The sequence below is a fragment of the Nomascus leucogenys genome, chromosome 6 (assembly GCF_006542625.1).
Source record: "Nomascus leucogenys isolate Asia chromosome 6, Asia_NLE_v1, whole genome shotgun sequence".
Taxonomy (NCBI): Eukaryota; Metazoa; Chordata; class Mammalia; order Primates; family Hylobatidae; genus Nomascus; species Nomascus leucogenys.
In genome coordinates, this window is record NC_044386.1 from 83,607,673 (window position 1) to 83,628,318 (window position 20,646).

The following is a 20,646-nucleotide window of genomic DNA, read 5'->3' on the forward strand; positions in this document are numbered from 1 at the left end:
ACCTCTGCCTCCCGGGTTCAAGTGATTCTCCTGCCTCAGCCTCCCAAGTAGCTGGGATTATAGGTGCCCGCCATCACACCTGGCTAATTTTTGTATTTTTAGTAGAGACGGGGTTTCCTCAAGTTGACCAGGCTGGTCTTGAACCCCTGACCTCAGGTGATCTGCCCACTTTGGCCTCCCAAAGTGCTAGGATTACAGGCGTGAGCCACCACGCCCAGCCTTTTTTTGCATTTTTAGTAGAGTCAGGGTTTCACCATGTTGGCCAGGCTGGTCTGGAACTCCTGACCTCAGGTGATTCACCTGCCTCGGCCTCCCAAAGTGCTGGGATTATAGGCGTGAGCCACTGCTCTCAGACTGAAGTTGAATTTAGGCATGTAATTGTTTCTAAAAAATTTGAATCTTGGCCGGGTGCAGTGACTCATACCTGTAATCCCAGGATTTTGGGAGGCCGAGGTGGGTGGATCACGAGGTCAGGAGATCAAGACCATCCTGGCTAACAGGGTGAAACCCCATCTCTACTAAAAATACAAAAACAACTTTAGCCGGGCATGGTGGCGGGCACCTGTAGTCCCAGCTACTCGGGAGGCTGAGGCAGGAGAATGGCATGAACCCGGGAGATGGAGCTTGCAGTGAGCCAAGATTGAGCCACTGCACTCCAGCCTGGGCAACAGAGTGAGACTGTCTCAAAAAAAAAAAAAAAAAATCCCAGCACTTTGGGAGGCCCAGTCAGGCAGATCACCTGAGGTCAGGAGTTGGGAGTTGGAGACCAACCTGGCCAACATGGTGAAACCCCGCCTCTACTAAAAATGCAAAAATTAGCCGGGCATGGTGGCGACCGCCTGTAGTCCCAGCTACTCCGGAGTCTGAGGTAGGAGAATCGCTTAAATCTGGGAGGCAGAAGTTACTGTGAGCCGAGATCATGCCACTGCACTCCGGCCTGGGTGACAGAGCGAGACTCCATCTAAAAAAGAAAAAAAAAAAGAAAAGAAAAATAGCAAATCAAGTGTCAGACCCATTAAAACTTGACTTTAAGATATTTTGTTTAAACTACTCCTTAAAAATAAACCTAATTAGGCCAGGCGCAGTGGCTCACGCCTGTAATCCCAACACTTTGGGAGGCCGAGGCGGGTGGATCACGAGGTCAGGAGATCGAGACCATTCTGGCTAACATGGTGAAACCCCATCTCTACTAAAAATACAAAAAAAAAAATTAGCCGGGCGTGGTGGTGGACGCCTGTAGTCCCAGCTACTCGGGAGGCTGAGGCAGGAGAATGGCGTGAACTGGCAAGGCAGAGCTTGCAGTGAGCCGAGATCGCACCATTGCACTCCAGGCTGGGTGACAGAGCAAGACTCCGTCTCAAAAATAAATAAATAAAAAATAAACTTAATTATCAAATAAGTACTTGGGATTTTAGAAACTCGGCTCCCAATTCGGTAACATTCTGTTTAATAATATCCACCTCTAAAAGACAAAGCAAAAAATATAATCTACAATCATTAGGACTCAAAACAGTTTGGAAGGTGTTAAAATCAGGTCAATGCCCTGATTTGTATTTGGAAAGAATAAAATAATTTTAGGAAGCACACAAATGGATAGTGTATTGTAAAAATAAGTATGCATTTATTACAAACATATTTCAGAAAAATATGCCTACTAAAATATGATCAATTTTGACAACAGGCTGCTGCAAAAAGTGTGATGAGGAATATTATACCCACTTCTTCAATTATATCTCTGGTTATGTTGAAAAATGTCATAGTAGCTCTTAGGAGTTTTGCCATGCCTATGGGTTTATGGCATGATTTGCCTTTCATGTTATATTGACTTCCAACTTTAAAATTATATTTTATGATAGCAAATCAAATGCAAATCCTAGGAAAATTTCTTTTAAGAGATGGGATCTGGTTCCACTATGCATGCCACCATGCCAGGCTAATTTTTTATTATTGTTCCTATATAAATATATATTTTTTTCTTTTCTTTCTTTTTTTTTTTTAAAGACATTGTCTCACTCTGTTGTTCAGGCTGGAGTGCAGTGGCACAATCTCGGCTCACTGCAACCTCCGCCTACCAGGTTCAAGGGATTCTCCTGCCTCAGCCTCCTGAGTAGCTGGGATTACAGGCATGTGCCACCATGCCTGGCTCATTTTTTCATTTTTAGTAGAGACAGAGTTTCACCATGTTGGCCAGGCTGGTCTTGAACTCCTATCTCAGGTGATCCACCTTCCTCGGCCTCCCAAAGTGCTGGGATTACAGGTGTGAGCCACTGCACCCAGCCTTTTTAAAAATATTTTTAGAGATAGGGTTTCGCTATGTTGCCTGGGCTGGTCTCCAACTCCTGGACTCAAGCAAACCTCCCTCCTCAGCCTCCTGAGAAGCCACTGTGCCCACCATGATTCTATCCTAGTATTTTATCTTTTTTCTTATTGTTGTTATAGAGGCATTATCAACCGTTTAAACCCTCAAGACCAAATTATCTTTACATTTTTTTAAAGAGAAGATATCCATCCAAGGTTTCGCAACATTGCGTATTTGTCCTCCTTGCCAAAAAAAGGGTAGAGTAAGTAATGTTTAATTAATACTGAATTTTTTTAATGTGCAAAAATCTAACTCTGCTTTTTAAAGCAAGTAGAAGGAGTGACAATATGGCACCATTCCAATAATCAAACACCAATAAAAATGGCAGCAGTACAACAATCTAAGCAAATCTCAAATACAACATACTTGTAATTAGAACACAATGCAATGACTTGATTTTAGCAAGAACAAGACACTTAATCTGGTAAAAGAAACCAAACAATGCATTATATTGAATACTAAGCTAAGTTACCATAATTAGTCTTAAAAATTCTCAAATTTCACAACTACTTTTGAACATCTAAATTTAAACCTAAATTTTTTAATTAAACGCCTGTTCAACAAAGCTAATTGGAACAAACACATTTATGTAAATTTACATTCTAGGATACCAGGGTAAACAAGGAGGCGTTATTCAAAGATGAATGAGAAAGTTCTATTCTTTTTCATCATTTGTGTGAGCAGGTTGCAAAGGACATGCTCTGTGGAAAGAAGAGAGAACATCAATAGCCATCCAAGTATCAACTGTTTGAAAAAAATAGTTACAAACCTATGTAAATCCGGAGTAGATCTGGTCTAATGACTAGAAATGAAAGAAAATTAAACTTCATTAATTAACAAACACCTACAAATTTCAAGTATTAACACGACAAAATTTTTAACAATTTATTTGCCTGTTAATTTGCAGAATTAGTGTTTCTCCTTTAGACTACGTTGTCATTTTTATTAAAAAAGAATCTATTTATATAGCATATTATTTCAACATGTTATTAAATGGATTGATAAACAATATAATCCGTCAGCAAGAACTTTGTGATAATAAAAAGTAAAAAAATTAACCAATCCACTTTAGCAGAGAAAACATATAGCAAGTTGTCATTTGACTATATACACTCTTTTGAACCGTGTGATTACATTAACTAATTAGGAAAAACCCCAAATTGTCCAGACACAGTGACTTACACTCATAATCCCAGCACTTTGGGAGGATGAGGCAGGAGGATTGCTTGAGCCCAAGAGTTTGAGACCAACCTGGGCAACTTAGTGACACCCCATCTCTACAAAAAATAAAAAATCAGGCCGGGGTTGGTGGCTCACGCTTGTAATCCCAACACTTTGGGAGGCCAAGGTGGGTGGAACATTTGAGGTCAGGAATTCGAGACGAGCCTAGCCAACATGGTGAAACCCCATCTCTACTAAAAATACAAAAATAGCCGGGTAGTGGTGGTGTGTGCCTGTAATCCCATCTACTTGGGAGGCTAAGGCAGGAGAATTGCTTGAGCACAGTGGGTGGAGGTTGAAGTGAGCTGAGACTGTGCCATTGCACACTCCAGCCTGGGGGACAGAGACCCTGTCTAAAAAAAAAAAAAAAAAATTAGTTGGTCGTGGTGGCACATGCCTATAGTTCCAGCTACTCAGGAGGCTGAGGCAGGAGGATCACTTCTAGGTTGCAGTGAGCCATGATTGATTGTGCCACTGCACTCCAGCCTGGGAAACAGAGCAGGTCTCTATGTCAATAAAACAAAAATGAAGAAAAGAAAAACCCCAAAATTGTTAGCATAGCATAGTTGTAGCTTTTGAAAAATAATTTACATTATCCCAAAGTCAGGCAGGGCCCTGTAGCTCATGCCTCTAATCTCAGCACTTCGGGAGGCCGAGGTGGGTGGATCACCGGAGGTCAGAAGTTCGAGACCAGCCTGGCCAATATGGTGAAACCCATCTCTACTAAAAATACAAAAATTAGCCGGGCATGGTAGCAGGTGCCTGTAATCCCAGCTACTTGGGAGGCTCAGGCAGGAGAATCACTTGAACCTAGGAGGCAGAGGTTGCTGTGAGCCAAAACTGAACCATTGCACTCCAGCCTGGGCAACAAGAGCAAAACTCCATCTCAAAAAAACCCCAAAAAACGAAACAAAAAACAAAGTTATTTTGTACCCATTATAGGTTTTTTTGAGATGGGGTCTCGCTCTGTCGCCAGGCTGGAGTGCAGTGGTGCAATCTCGGCTCACTGCAACCCGTGCCTCCCGGGTTCAAGTGATTCTCCTGCCTTAGCCTCTGGAGTAGCTGGGACTACAGGCACGCGCCACCACGCCCACCTAATTTTTTTGTATTTTTAGTAGAGACAGGGTTTCACCATGTTGGCAAGGATGGTCTTGATCTCTTGACTTCATAATCCGCCTGCCTTGGCCTCTCAAAGTGCTGGGATTACAGGCATGAGCCACCGTGCCCAGCCTCATTACACTTTTTATGGAGGAAAAGTCAATTCAAAACTTAATCAAAAACTTTTTTTTTTTTTGGTTTATTAGAGCTGACAAAGATTTGTAAGATCTACTCTAAAATTCTTGGTTTTCAAATTAGATCCAGCAATCCTTCATGGGCAGAACCAGGTAGTGAAAGAAGGAAGTGAAAATGAAGGCACTCAGATTTGGTATAAGATTATCGTTGGCCCGGCGCGGTGGCTCACGCCTGTAATCCCAGCACTTTGGGAGGTCAAGGCAGGTGGATCATCTGAGGTCAGGAGTTCGAGACCAGTCTAGCCAACATAATGACCCCCTGTCTCTACTAAAAATACAAAAAAATTAGCTGGGCATGGTGACGCGTGCCTGTAATCCCAGCTACTCAGGAGGCTGAGGCAGGAGAATCGCTTGAACCCAGGAGGTGGACTCCAGCCTGGGCAACAAGAGAAAAAACTCTGTCTCAAAACAAAAACAAAAACAAAAAGAGATTATCATTAACTCAGTATTAGATAACAAAGATATCTTCATTGTATTTTCCTGGAAATTAAATTAACAAATGAACATTATCATAACCCAGACTTCCTTTGTGCAAGCGCCTGATTTACTTTAGGCATCATAGCTCTGTTAAAGGTTTAAGTAGATAGTCTTTCTTGATTCTGACTCTTCCCCCACGCAAATGCTGGAAGTTTACCCTGCCTTTGGGAGAAAAATAAGGCCATGGGAATAACCATATTCCATAGAGAGTTTATATCACAAGTCCTTCTAATAAACTCATTTATTATTTCAATAAAGGGGTAATTACAATGCTCCTAAACAATGGCAAATCTAAGAACAGGACCTAAAGAAATAATATAAACCTCTATTACCTAGGTTTATGTCACAGATTTTATAATACCATGGATTAAAGTTCTTTATGAGAATATATGTGTAATCTCTTTTCATATGGTAGGAAGGCTATAATATAGGTTTTATTCTTGTGATGATCAGTGTTATAGTCACATTTGGCTATATTGCCAAATATTTTATTTCCTTAATGTAAGCCACAAGTAATTCAAGAAATCTGAAATATATTCTAAAGCTAGTCTTATCAGCTTGTTCCTATTGGAAAAAAAGACCGAGGAAGAATGGTACCAGACAATGACAGAGAACTAGAAGAAATTTATTGGATCAGGAAAGCAAGCCTATTAAAAAGCTTTATCCAAAATGTATCCCTTTGGGGCCAGGCATCACGGCTCAGGCCCGTAATCCCAACACTTTCGGAGGCTGAGGTGTTAGGATTGCTTGAGCCCAGGAGTTCAAGACCAGCCTAGGCAACATAGCAAGGCCTGGTCTCTACTAAAAATTTAAAATTTGCCAGGAGCAATGGCATGCATCTATAGTCCCAGCTACTCAGGAGGCTGAAGTGGGAAAATTGCTTGAGTACAAGAGGTCAAGGCTACAAGAGCTATGATCTCACCACTGCACTCCAGCATGAGTAACAGAGCAAAATCCTGTCTCTAAAAAAAAAAAAAAAAAAATCCTGTCTCAAAAAAAAAAAAAAATTCTGTCTCTAAAAAAAAAAGAGTATCCCTTTGGTTGTTGATTTTTATGGAAACCAGAAATCATGATAGTCATATAACAACAAAGCCTAAGATTTAATTGCTGCTAAATATCTCACAACATGGATCATAGACACTCAATTACCATTTACTAAATGAGCTTATGAACAGTACTGAATAATTTCTTTTTTTTGAGATGGAGTCTCACTTTGTTGCCCAGGCTGGAGTGCAGTGATCTCGGCTCACTGCAACCTCTGCCTCCCAGGTTCAAGTGATTCTCCTATCTCAGCCTCCCCAGTAGCTGAGATCACAGGCATGTGCCGCCATACCCGGCTAATTTTTGTAATGAATAATTCTTAATATTTTATATGCTTTCACATGTCAAATACTTTGTTTTAATTACTCTTTCAGCCATCTATTTTTATGTAGTTGTGTTCAATGAAAATCCATTCCAAATACAACGTACAATCCAAAACAGATGTAACAGATATAGAATGTACAAATAAGAAGCAAAAGGGACTGTTCAGTCACACGTACCATAGGTCGAGATCTGTTGGATCTGCTTGTTCCCATGTAGGTTTCTAAAGACGGCAAATATTGCCTTAAGACTTATTAAAGCTACTACGGCCATATGGGATACAGGAACAACTAAGCATCAGTGTGTGACCATGTGAACCAAAGATTTCATGGAGTGTCCTTTCTTTAATAGAAACACAATCTGGCTCTGTCACCCAGGCTGGAGTTCAGTAGCACAATAAATCACTGCAGCCTCGAATGCCTGGGCTCAAGCAATACTCCCACCTTAACCTCCAGAGTAGTCAGGACTACAGGTGTGTGCCACCATGCCCAGCTAATTTTTTTTTTTTTTTTTGTAGAGACATGGTCTCATTATGTTGCCCAAGCTGGTCTCAAACTCCTGAGCTCAAGCAATCCTCCCCCGTTGAGTCTCCCAAAGTGCTGGGCATGCCTGGCCCCATGGAGTATATATTACTTTTTTTTTTTTTTTTGAGACGGATTATCGCTCTGTTGCCCAGGCTGGAGTGCAATGGCATGATCTCGGCTCACTGCAACCTCTGCCTCCCGAGTTCAAGCAATTCTCCTGCCTCAGCCTCCGGAGTAGAAGAGATCATGGGCACCTGCCACCAAGCCCAGCTAATTTTTGTATTTTTAGTAGAGACAGGGTTTCGCTGTGTTGGCCAGGCTGGTCTCGAACTCCCGACCTCAGGTGATCCACCCGCCTTGGACTTTCAAAATGTTGAGATTACAGGCACAAGTCACCGCGCCCAGGCTGGAGTGTCTATTTCTAAAAAGGCTTCTATATATCAAGGCAGTTGTAAAAGTTTTACTTACCAGAATCAAGTCCACTTATGCTTAGGCCCAGGCTCTATCTAAAAATATTGACTAATTATAGAAAGTGTCCCAAATGTAGCTCATCAGACTCATAAAGTTGTTTTGTTTTTTTATTTTAAGTATTTACAGAAATGTTTTGTGAATTTAATGCAGACAAATTTCTGGTCTTCACTTTGCAAATACAGAACCAGATTTGTTATTCTGCTTATTTCATGTTCTTTTTTTTTTTTTTGAGACGGAGTCTCGCACTGTCACCCAGGCTGGAGTGCAGTAGCGCGATCTCAGCTCACTGCAAGCTCCGCCTCCCGAGTTCACGCCATTCTCCTGCCTCAGCCTCCCGAGTAGCTGGGACTCCAGGCGCCTGCCACCATGCCCGGCTAATTTTTTGTATTTTTAGTAGAGATAGGGTTTCACTGTGTTAGCCAGGATGGTCTTGATCTCCTGACCTCGTGATCCGCCCACCTCGGCCTCCCAAAGTGCTGGGATTACAGGCGTGAGCCACCGCACTTGGCTTTTTTTTTTTTTTTTTTTTTGAGACGAAGTCTCACTCTGTTGCCCAGGCTAGGCTAGAGTGCAGTAGCACGATCTCGGTTCACTGCAACCTCTGCCTCCTGAGTTCAAGTGATTGTCCTGCTTCAGCCACCTGAGTAGCTGAGATTACAGGCACTCACCACCACGCCCAGTTAATATTTGTATTTTTAGTACAGATGGGGTTTCACCAGTTTGGCCAGGTTGGTCTCGAACTCCTGACCTCAGGTGATCCGCCCGCCTTGGCCTCCCAAAGTACTGGGATTATAGGTGTGAGCCACCACGCCCAGCCCACCGCTTAATTTCAAGATTAATCAAATATGACTTCAAAACAGATCAATTTTTTTTGAGACAGAGTCTCGCTCTGTCACCCAGGCTGGAGTGCAGTGGCGCAATCTTGGCTCACTCCACCTCCAGGGTTCAAGTGATTCTCATGCCTCAGCCTCCTGAGTAGCTGGCATTACAGGTGTGTGCCACCACACCCAGCTAATTTTTGTATTTTTAGTAGAGACCGAGTTTCACCATGTTCGCCAGGATGGCCTCAAACTCCTGGCCTCAAGTGATCCGCCCACCTTGGCCTCCCAAAGTGCTGGAATTACAGGCATTAACCATAGCACCTGGCCCAGATCAACTTTTTTAACCTACCTCCTGCACAAAAAATGGTCAATTTTTAAGTTGTAAAAATTATTCAACATGTACAAAGTCACCTCTTAATTTCTTTTTTTTTTTTTTTTTTTTGAGACAGTGTCTCGCTGTCGCCCAGGCTGGAGTGCAGTGGCGCGATCTCGGCTCACTGCAGGCTCCGCTCCCCGGGGTTCACGCCATTCTCCTGCCGCAGCCTCCCGAGTAGCTGGGACTACAGGCGCCCGCCACCTCACCCGGCTAATTTTTTGTATTTTTAGTAGAGACGGGGTTTCACCGTGTTAGCCAGGATGGTCTCGATCTCCTGACCTCATGATCTGCCCGCCTCGGCCTCCCAAAGTGCTGGGATTACAGGCGTGAGCCACCGCGCCCGGCCTTAATTTCAAGATTAATCAACTATGCCTTCAAAGGAGATTTTAATTTTAACCCACCTCCTGCACACAAAAAAATCAGTTTTTAAGTTGTGAAAATTATTTGACATATACAAAGATAAAAAGGCACTATTTTAAAATTAGTTGAAGTCAATACACTTCTAATTTTTGGAATCCAGTTATGTGTGGTAACTAAATCTGGCATTCTTGTTGAATTGGAATGGGTGATAGGAAATGCCTACTATTTCACTTTTAAGTGTATATGCAAGAATTAGTCATGCTTGGATTTGGAGTAGATGCCAGTCTATCATTGCTCTGGCATACTTCAATTACCACATAGAAAGTAAAATGCAGGGCCAGGTGCGATGGCTCACGCCTGTAATCCCAGCACTTTGGGAGGCCAAGGTGGGTGGATCACAAGGTCAGCAGATCAAGACCATCCTGGCTAACACGGTGAAACCCCGTCTCTACTAAAAATACAAAAAATTAGATGGGCGTGGTGGCGTGCGCCTGTAGTCCCAGCTGCTGGGGAGGCTGACGCAGGAGAATGGCGTGAACCCAGGAGGCGGAGCTTGCAGTGAGCCAAGATTGCACCACTGCACCCCAGCCTGGGCGACAGAGCGAGACTCTGTCTCAAAAAAAAAAAAGAAAGTCAAATGCAATGGCAAATCCAACTAAAGCCCTAAAGAGTTAAGTGCCTTTGGCCAGGTGCAGTGGCTCACGCCTGTAATCCCAGAACTTTGGGAGGCCGAGGCGGGCAGATCACGAGGTCAGGAGATCGAGACCATCCTGGCCAACATGGTGAAATCCCATCTCTACTAAAAATACAAAAATTAGCTGGGTGTGGTGGCAGGTGCCTGTAATCCCAGTTACTCAAGAAAGGCACGAAAATTGCTTGAACCCAGGAGGTGAAGGTTGCAGTGAGCCAAGATGGCACCACTGCACACCAGCCTGGGTGACAGAGTGAGACTCCTTCTCAAAACAAACAAACAAAAGAAACAGAGTTAAGTGCCCAAGAGAAGAGTAAAAACTTAGCAATGTAAATCTAGAGCATATCAGCATTAAATTAGGATGGCTGAAACAATACATAGAATATTTATAGTAACATCTGGTAGTTTCTTCCAATGCACATATATAATAAATAGAATCATGGAAGCTTTTTATATTACCTAATCATTTTACAGCCTTGTAGATTTAACGAACTAAAATGAAAACTGAATCTCCATTCCATAGCTTGTTAACTAATTTTTGATGTTGTCTTTCTCCTCCGTCTTATACATGAAACTCCAACAGATTTAATATTGGCATTTATCATCTAGTCAAATCCTTCAGATGCTCTTTAAACCAGTCCAGTTTGAGACTCTCAAGCGTTTCTCTGTTAATAAGGAGTGAAATTAGTAGACTTGATGAAGACCTGGTTTTTTTCCTTGCCACACTGAACTTCTAGGCACCATTTTGATTCGGTTTTAGAGTATGAGTTGGAGAACTGTAGCTCTTTCTTGACCTGCCTCTTAATGGTAGAGATGTAGAAGGGCAAGCAAGACCACAAGGAGACTGGCTGTAGGCTGTAGGGCACTGTTGGAGGGCTTTGTGGTCTTGGCTGCAGTAGCTTCCGGCGTGCTGGTTAAAGGAACAAATGAAGAAACCTGCACGGGTAGGAGCAGCGCCAGAAGTAGTAGACCCAGAATGAGCATCGCCACCATCTCCTTACCCATTTGGATCAGGGTGCCGTGTGTCCAGCTTGCTGCTCAGTGTGCTGGAGGATGGGTGGCTCCTGGCTGGTACAGGGGAGATAGCAAGTAGGGTCTTATATTCAAGGGGCATCATAATGGCAGTGACATCACTCCCTTTCCTCCTACATCCAGGCAAATACTTTGTTTTGAAACAAAACATTTAAGTTGCTTAGAAAGCCTGGACCTTAGGGCTGGGCGCGGTGGCTCACGCTTGTAATCCCAGCACTTTGGGAGGCCAAGGCGGGCGGATCACGAGGTCAGGAGATCGAGACCACGGTGAAACCCCGTCTCTACTAAAAATACAAAAAATTAGCCGGGCGTGGTGGTGGGCGCCTGTAGTCCCAGCTACTCGGAGAGGCTGAGGCAGGAGAATGGCGTGAACCCGGGAGGCGGAGCTTGCATTGAGCCGAGATTGCGCCACTGCACTCCAGCCTGGGCGACAGAGCGAGACTCCGTCTCAAAAAAAAAAAAAAAAAGAAAGAAAGCCTGTACCTTATTAATTACAAATCTATAAAAAGGCAGGTTTCGAATCTTTTTTTCCCAAGTGGCATGATTTTTCCCTTGTTTTTTTTTTCTGTCCCATATGACCTTCAGAAATTTTTCTTGATTCTTAAAAGTGATGCATATTTTTTGTGAAAAGTTATTAGCACAGAGTATGAGAAGAGGTTTTTACTCAGAGATAAGCATTATTTATGTTTGGTACATTTTCATATAGTACATATACATGTATTTACACAGTAAAGATTGTACTTTTGTATCCAGAATTTTGGGTCTCGCTCTGTCGCCCAGGCTGGAGTGCAGTGGCGTGATCTCGGCTCACTGCAAGCTCCGCCTCCTGGGTTCACGCCATTCTCCTGCCTCAGCCTCTCCGAGTAGCTGGGACTACAGGTGCCCGCCACCACGCCCGGCTAATTTTTTTGTATTTTTTAGTAGAGACGGGGTTTCACCGTGGTCTCGATCTCCTGACCTCGTGATCTGCCCGCCTTGGCCTCCCAAGGTGCTGGGATTACAAGCGTGAGCCACCGTGCCTGGCCTTAATTAGCTTCTTAAAAAATTTGTTGCTGGGTGTAGTTGCTCTCGCCTGTAATCCCCAGCACTTTGGGAGGCCGAGGCAGGCAGATCACGAGGTCAGGAGATTGAGATAATCCTGGCTAACACGGTGAAACCCCGTCTCTACTAAAAATACAACAAAATTAGCCGGGCGTGGTGGCGGGCGCCTGTAGTCCCAGCTACTCGGGAGGCTGAGGGAGGAGACTGGTGTGAACCCGGGAGGTGGAGGTTGCAGTGAGCCAAGATTGCACTACTGCACTCCAGCCTGGGCAACAGAGCGAAACTCCGTCTCAAAAAAAAAAAAAAAAACAAGTTTGCACACTGGCCAGGTGTGGCAGCTGATGCCTGTAATCCCAGCACAGTGGGAGGCCAAGGCAAGTGGATTACTTGAGCTCAGGAGTTTGAGACCAGCCTAGGCAACGTGGTGAAACCTCATCTCTACCAAAAATACAAAAAATTAGCTGAACTCCATGGCACATGGCTATAATTCCAGCTACTTGGAAGGCCGAGGTGGGAGAATCAATCAAACCCAGGAGGCAGAGGTTGAAGTGAGCGAAGATTGGGTCACTGCATTACAGCCTGGGTGACAGAGTGAGACCCTCATATAAAAAAAAAAAAAAAGGAAGAAAGAAAGAAAGAAAAAAGGAATGAGATATTAATGAAATACAACGGATGAAACTCAAAAACTTTTTTTTTTAAAGGTTGCACACCAAGTTTGGTGTGTGTAGTTTTTCTCTACTTTTTGTTTTTCACTATTCTTACGTACTTACAGAGAAGTTGTAAAGACAATACACCATGGTATTAGTCTTGGTTGGTTCTAGGTGATGGGGATTTCTGTATTTTCCAACTTTTCCATATTGGTCATATTTTTTATTTTTATTTTACTTGATTTTTTTTGAGATGGAGTCTCGCTCTGTCCCCCAGGCTGGAGTGCAGTGGTGCGATCTCAGCGCACTACAACCAACACCTCTCAGGTTCAAGCAATTCTCCTGCCTCAGCCTCCTGAGTAGCTGAGATTACAGGCACGTGCCACCACGCCCGGCTAATATTTTGTATTTTTAGTATAGACGGGGTCTCATCGTGTTGCAGGATGGTCTCGATCTCCTATTCTTGTGATCTGCCTGCCTTGGACTCCCAAAGTGCTGGGATTACAGGGGTGAGTCACTGTGCCCAGCGTATTTTTGAGACAGGTCCTCACTCTGCCACCCATGCTGGAGTACAGTGGCGGGATCTCGGCTCACTGCAACCTTCATCTCTCCCAGGGTCAAGCGATTCTCCCACTTCAGCCTCCCGAGTAGCTGGGATTATAGGCGGCGCCACCACCCTTTTGGTAGAGAAGGGGTTTCACCATGTTGCCCAGGCTGGTCTGGAACTCCTGAGCTCAAGCGATCTGCCCACTGTAGCCTCCCAAAGTGCTAGGATTACAGGCATGAGCCACCACACACAGCCTGGTTATATATTTCTTGTGGAAGTTGAACCGGTAGTTTTTAAGGGGCAGGATTAATGGAATTCAAGCTATATAAGCCAACAAGGAAATTGCCTTGTAAGAAAAGCCTAAAGGAAAAAGACAGTAAAAATTAAAGACTCAATACACTAAGTTCATGGTTAATGACATAGCACTTATGTGAATGGGAACTGATCCTCTTTGAGAGATTGGGAAGAGTAAAAAGAATACTTTTTACTAATGTATGAAATTTGCTGGCTGGATGCAGTGGCTCACACGCCTGTAATCCCAGTACTTTGGGAGGCTAAGGTGGGTAGATCACGAAGTCAAGAGTTCAAGACCAGCCTGGCCAACAAGGTGAAACCCTGTCTCTACTAAAAATACAAAAATTAGCTGGGCGTGGTGACGCGTGCCTGTAATCCCAGCTACTTGGGAGGCTGAGGCAGGAAAATTGCTTGAACCTGGGAGGCAGAGGTTGCAGTGAGCCACTGCCCTCCAGCCTGGGCAACAGAGCAAGACTCCATCTCGAAAAAAAAAAAAAAGAAAGAAATTTGGGAGTGAATTATAATAAGAAACTAGTAGAAGTTTTAAAAAACTTTTTTTGCATTTTCTTATGAGCTTGAAGAGAAACTTGACTCAATATCCTATTTGTCCTTTATTTTCAAGATATTTTCTTTATTAATTAATTAATTAATTTTTTTTTTTAAGACGGAGTCTCACTCTGTCCCCCAGGCTGGAGTGCAGTGGCGTGAAAATGAGATACATGTGCAGAACATGCAAGTTTGTTATATAGGTATATGTGTGCATGGTGGTTTGCTGCACCAAGCAATTCTTTTGTTTGAGCCTCCCAAATAGCTAGGACCACAGGTGTATACCATCACGCCCAGCTAATTTTGTATTTTTAGTAGAGACAGGGTTTCACCATGTTGGACAGGCTGGTTTTGAACACCTGGCCTCAAGTGATCCTCCCACCTCGGCCTCCCAAAGTGCTGGGATTACAGGCGTGAGATAAATATTTTCTTTATATTCCAGAATATAAAAACTTACTTTCTCTTTGCTTTTCCTAATCCACTGCTTCCTGCCTCTTCAGGAATCTGATTCTCTTTTTCAGAATCTTTAGGGCACAACCTAAAGAATTCTCCAATTCCTTTTTGCCACTTGGGAGTTGGGCGCACGCAAACGGGATTCCCTCCTGCATATTTATTTTCAGCTGTAAAATATAAACAGATGGAACTAGATAAGTACTAATAATACAATCGCCATTCCTTAAACAACTTAATTCCTTCTTTAACATCAAATTCTCAAAGGTATTAAATAATCTTTATTTAAGATATACAACTTAAAGAATTAGAAAATGTGACACAATAAAGCTGTATTCCACCAATAAACTCAGTGTGATGGTTATCTTAGCAATAACAGTAGTAACAGAATTTTTACAACCGAAAAATATGTTTATATTTTGTCCACAAGCAGAGCTATTCAAATACTCTTGCCGGGCACAGTGGCTCACACCTGTAATCCCAGCACTTTGGGAGGCTGAGGAGGGTGGATCACAAGGTCAGGAGTTCGAGGCCCACCTAGCCAACATGGTGAAACCCCCGTCTCTACTAAAAATACATAAATTAGCTGGGTGTGGTGGCACGTGCCTGTATTCCCAGCTACTTGGGAGGCTGAGGCAGGAGAATCGCTTGAACCAGCGAGTTGGAGGTTGCAGTGAGCCGAGATTGCGCCACTGCACACTCCAGTCTGGCAACAGAGCGAGACTCTGTCTCAAATAAAAAATATATATATATATATATTCTTATATGTACTGACATACTGAAGTTTGACACACTTTTTCCTAATATAAGATAGGACCATGTAGTATAAAGTGCCAACATTTTACTTATTAAGGTCATTTAGTTAAAGCACATATAAGAGGCAATGTGAAAGTCTCCACAAAAGTAGATTCCATTTTTCAAAGCACCTGGCTCCTTTTCAGTTCATAAGAGAAGTCCAATTCCTGGTGGGTTTTTTGTTTTTTTTTTTAAGAGTCTAGCTCTGTCATCCAGGCTGGAGTGCAGTGGCGCAATCTTGGTTTACTGTAACCTCCGCCTCCCGGATTCAAGGGATCCTCCTGCCTCAGCCTCCTGAGTAGCAGGGATTACAGGTGCCCGCCGCCACGTCCAGCTAATTTTTGTTTTGTTTTGTTTTTGCTTTTTTTGTGGGGGCAGACAGAGTCTCGCTCTGTCACCCAGGCTGGAGTGCAGTGGCACGATCTCGGCTCACTGCAAGCTCCGCCTTCCGGGTTCACGCCATTCTCCTGCCTCAGCCTCCCCAGCAGTTGGGACTACAGGCGCCCGCCACCACACCTGGCTAATTTTTTGTATTTTTAGTAGAGACAGGGTTTCACCATGCTAGCCAGGATGGTCTCGATCTCCTGATCTCATGATCCGCCCACCTTGGCCTCCCAAAGTGCTGGCATTACAGGCGTGAGCCACCCTGCCCAGCCAATTCCTGGTTATTTTTCAACAGTAATATAAGGAGAAATTGAGGGAAAATTCTTGCCTTTTTATAAAGTAATGACCAGGAACAAATTATTCAGTTTACTGCAAATCTTTTGCTTTAAGCTAAAACATTTGCTTTAACAACTCTAGTTGTTAAAGAATGCTTACAAAAGTTGTTTCCATATAGACTCTGAAGTTATATTGTTTGTACTTATTTATTTATTTACATTTATAAAAATAGCAATGGGGTTTTGCCATGTTGTCCAGGCTGGTCTCAAACTCCTGGCTGAGGCAACCCTCCCGCCTTCGCCTCCAAAAGAAGGAATGGCATATAAAAGATAGTGATCTTTTGGTTCACAATTTTCCCAAAGGAACCTTACAGGAATGCTTTTACTACTAGAAAACATACAGCAGCGGCTGGGCACGGTGGCTCACACCTGTAATCCCAACACTTTGTGAGGCCGAGGCAGTTGGATCATGAGGTCAGGCGTTCGAGAGCAGCCTGGCCAACATGGTGAAACCCTGTCTCCACTAAAGATACAAAATGTAGCCAGGTGTGGTGGCGCATGCCTGTAATCCAAGCTACTTAGGAGGCTGAAGTAGAAGAATTACTTGAACCCAGGAGGCGGAGGTTGCAGTGAGCCGAGGTCATGCCACTGCACTCCAGCCTAGGTGACAGAGCGAGAGTCTGTCTCAAAAAAAAAAAAAAATATATATATATATATATACGTATATATATATATATATAGCAGCAACAGATTCAAACCCAACTCCGCTGATTTAGTTGTGTGACCTTTATCAAGTTATATAACCAGAGATTAAATTTCCTTATCTTTAAAATAAGGATATTACCCATTTCATACATTCAATTATTCAGATTAAAAATAGAGATTTTTTAAATGCCTTAAAGGATGCATTTATTCAACATATATTCAGTAAGGGCCTATTTAGTAGGGTGTGGTGATTCAACAGTGGACCAGACAATGGGACGCAGCTCTAATGAAATTTCATCAGGCCAGGCATGGTGGCTCATGTCTGTAATCCCAGTACTTTGGTAGGCTGAGGCGGGAGGATTGCTTCAGCCCAGGAGTTCGAGACCAGCCTGGGCAACGTGATGAAACCCCGTCTCTACAAAAAACACAAAAATTAGGCGGGCGTTGTGGTGGCATGTGCCTGAGTCCCAGCTACTTGGGAAGAGCCTGAAGTGGGAGGATCATTTGAGCCCTGGGGTCAAATCTGCAGTAAGCTGTGATTGCACCACTGCACTCAAGCCTGGGCAACAGAGTGAGACCCTGTCTCAAAAAAAAAAAGAAAAAGAAAAAAGAAAAGAAAAAGAAACTTAGTCTAGTGGTACAGGGTATAAGTTACTCTAAAAAAAATCATCAACTTCTATTTCCTTTTATCTGAAGAGATAGAAATAGTAAATGTTTTCTAATGAAATTTTTCGAATAGGGAGAAATTTGAATTGACTTCAAAACCTATGAAGTCCTAAACAGTGTTCCTCTTTACGTTCTTAATTAAATCTTGTAGCGTTAATCTCCCTGTCTGCCAAATTTCCTACTGAAAGGAATGAGGCACCAGATGGTAGGGCATTTTCTCATCTACTCCACGCACAGAAGGAGCAGCGTGAAGCTATTTCCCTTGCCGGGTTTCACTCCTACTCTCCCAAAGACAGTATTAGGAGCTGCAAAGTTGGAGAAAACCCACAGACATCATACTCAAACAAACAAACAAACAAACAAAGAGTAAGGAAGAAACGAAAAACAAGCAAACAAAAACAAAAACATTTTTATTAAAGTTTAGTAGACACTGCAATGAGCACTCAGCACTGTCAATGATTGTTCAAACCCTTAATCTAATAACGGGGCTTTTAAATAGCCTCTAACAATATTTAAATAGCCTCTGTCAATATTAAGAAAAATAATAGCCGGGCGTGGTGGGTCACGTCTGTGTTCCCATCACTTTGGGAAGCTGAGGCAGGCGGATCGCGAGGTCAGGAGTTTGAGATCAGTCTGGCCAACATAGCGAAACCCCATCTCTACTAAAAATACAAAAAAATTAGCCGGGTGTGGTGGCATGCACCTGTAATCCCAGCTACTCGGGAGGCAGAGGCAGGAGAATCGTGTGAACCCGAGAGGCGGAGGTTGCAGTGAACCAAGATCACACCATTGCACTCCAGCCTGGGCAACAGTGCAAGACTCTGTAAGAAAGAAAGAAAGAAAGAAAGAGAGAGAGAGAGAGAGAGAGAGAGAGAGAGAGAGAGAAAGAAAGAAAGAAAGAAAGAAAGAGGGAGGGAAGGAAGGAAGGAAGGAAGGAAGGAAGGAAGGAAGGAAGGAAGGAAGGAAGGAAGGAAAGGAAGGAAAGGAAGGAAGGAAAGAGGAAAATACTAAATCAAAAAACAAAAATTGATAGGCTGGCTGTGGTGGCTCATGCCTGTAATCCCAGTAGGAGGATTGTTTGAGCCCAGGAGTTTGAGACCAGCTTAGGCAACATAGTGAGACCCCCGTCTCTACAAAAAATAGAAAAAAAAGCCCGGCGTGGTGGCATGCACCTGTAGTCCCAGCTACTTTGGAGGCTGAGGTATGAGGATTGCTTAAGCCCCATAAGTGGAGGCTGTAGTGACCAGTGATTGCACCACTGCACTCCAACCTGAGCGACAAAGTGAGACCCTGTCTAAAAAAAGAAAAGAAAAGAAAAATCGGCTTGAAAATAAGCTGTGACGGTCCTTAACTCCAAGGCTTGAGATTCTGTTCCATGATACCTCCCCCCCACCTCTACCCTAGCCGGCTAAAAGGCCCAGCCTCTCTTATTATATCACAGGGCAAGGAAGAAATTCGGGCGTGAGTACCTCAAGAAAAAGAAATTCATGGCAAGCCAGGGGCTTGCAGGTGCCAGGCCTGATCCCCTAACTTTAGGAGGGCTCTTCTTACCTTTCCTCGATGAAACTGATGTTGAATTAGTGGCAGAGGTGGAAGAACCAAGCACCTTCCTGGGGGCTCGGGCAGCCACCACTGTGAAGAGAGGCAAAAGAGGGTGTTCAGAACGGGCAGGAGGGTTCGGACACCGAGTCCTGGACCCAGTGGCTTGGAGAGGAGAGCCTGGCGATCCAGAACAGTAGGATAACCTTACCCTGCCCCTGCGACTTCTTATTCTAGGTAAAGGGGCCAGGCGGCTGCTCCCTGGTTAGCTAGATGAGTTTGGTGCACAGGGCCCAGGGGGACCTCTGGCGTCTGTCGCCCGCGGCCGGGCTGCCGGGAGGACCCCCCCCGCCCTCCAGTACCACACTCGATCGCCTCACCTTTTCTGTAAGTGCCTGGAACACTGTCTGCTTTAGTCCGCACCATGTTCAAACAAGACGAGAGGAGAGGAGAGAACGAACTGACTTCCCAGCCGAGGGTGTTTCACTGGACAAGGACCCGAAAACTATCCCGCCACAGTTTATATTGGTCTCTTTCCCGCGCGCTCCAAGGACTCTCCCGAGCCACCGCTCCCATTGGTTCCGCGCCGTTCCCCCTGAACCAATTGCCAATGCCCAATGGTGACAGCGGCGAGGCTTCTTGCAGCGCGGATCCGTCCATCAACACGCAAAGGCCTAGGATTCGTAGGCGCCCCAGGTGGGCGGTACCAGGACTCTCCGGGGGTACCCGATAAGTGGGTGCTAAGTTTCTGAGCTAGAGAAATGAGCCTGCTTAGAAAAGAAAACCCACCAAAGACAGCGAATTACAAACTATCTTCAAAAGTTATTATAGCCTTAAGTCCATAAGGATTGACTCCTGGAGGTGAAACCTGAAATTAAGAGGACTTTTTGATGCAAATCAAAATTAAAAGAACTTGAGAACTTTCCTTTAGTACCCCAGGCATGAACTCTGTACAGCAATCCATACTAAAACAATTTATGGAATGGGGAAAAGGAAGCTAATACAACTTGTTTACAAGGGTTTTCTTAAATGTCTTTAGGATGATGTGAGACTAAACAAAAACTAGGGGGACTGTATATACATACACACATAAAAAGAAACTAATAAAACGTCTTCCTGAGAACTGAATGGTCTCAGAGCTCCTAAATAATCTGCCAAATCTGCCGGGAGCGGGGACTCATGGCTGTAATCCCAGCACTTTGAGAGGCCGAGGCGGGCAGATCGCTTGACCCCAGGAGTTCGAGACCAGCCTGACCAACATGGTGAAACCCGTCTCCACAAAAAATATACAAAAATTAGCCGGGTGCAGTGGCATGTTCCTGTAATCCCAACTACTCGGGAGGCTGAGGCGGGAGGATGGCTTCAGTTCAGGAGATGGGAGATTGCTTGTGCCTAGGAGGGAGAGGGTGCAGTGAGCCATAATCTTACCATGCACTCCAGCCTGGGCGACAGAGCGAGATCATGTCTCAAAAAAAAAAAAAAAAAAGAAAGAAAGAAAGAAAAGAAAAGCAAGGCAAGGCAAGGAAACGAAACGAAACGAAAAGACCCTGCCAAATGTGGTAAGACCACATCCCTGGCACACAGTGAGCATAACTCTGGGATAAAGGGTCATAATTTTTTTCTATCTTTATGCTTACCTTCTAATTACTCACAACACCCCTGGGGAGTGATTTTCACTCTCTAAATACTATACATAAAACAGAATCGGTCAGGCGTGGTGGCTCACGCCAGTAATCCTAGCACTTTGGGAGGCCGAGGTGGGCGGATTGCC

General features: G+C 44.0%; 1 protein-coding gene across 2 annotated transcripts; it reads right to left on the bottom strand.

Annotated features, from left to right (window-relative positions):
* Window positions 1-1,999: 1,999 nt before the first annotated feature.
* Window positions 2,000-19,518, bottom strand: PCLAF (PCNA clamp associated factor). 2 transcript variants are annotated; one of them, XM_012507263.2, is made up of 4 exons: window positions 19,256-19,518; window positions 18,888-18,968; window positions 14,519-14,681; window positions 2,000-3,060 (listed from the first exon to the last, which is right to left on the bottom strand). In XM_012507263.2, the coding sequence occupies exons 1-4, from the start codon at window positions 19,299-19,301 to the stop codon at window positions 3,015-3,017; spliced, it is 336 nt and encodes a 111-aa protein (XP_012362717.1). In that variant the 5' UTR covers window positions 19,302-19,518; the 3' UTR covers window positions 2,000-3,014. The 2 variants fall into 2 exon arrangements, with proteins under 2 accessions (XP_012362717.1, XP_012362718.1); XM_012507264.2 differs by lacking the exon at window positions 14,519-14,681 and having other exon boundaries at window positions 2,990-3,060; window positions 19,256-19,328.
* Window positions 19,519-20,646: the final 1,128 nt, after the last annotated feature.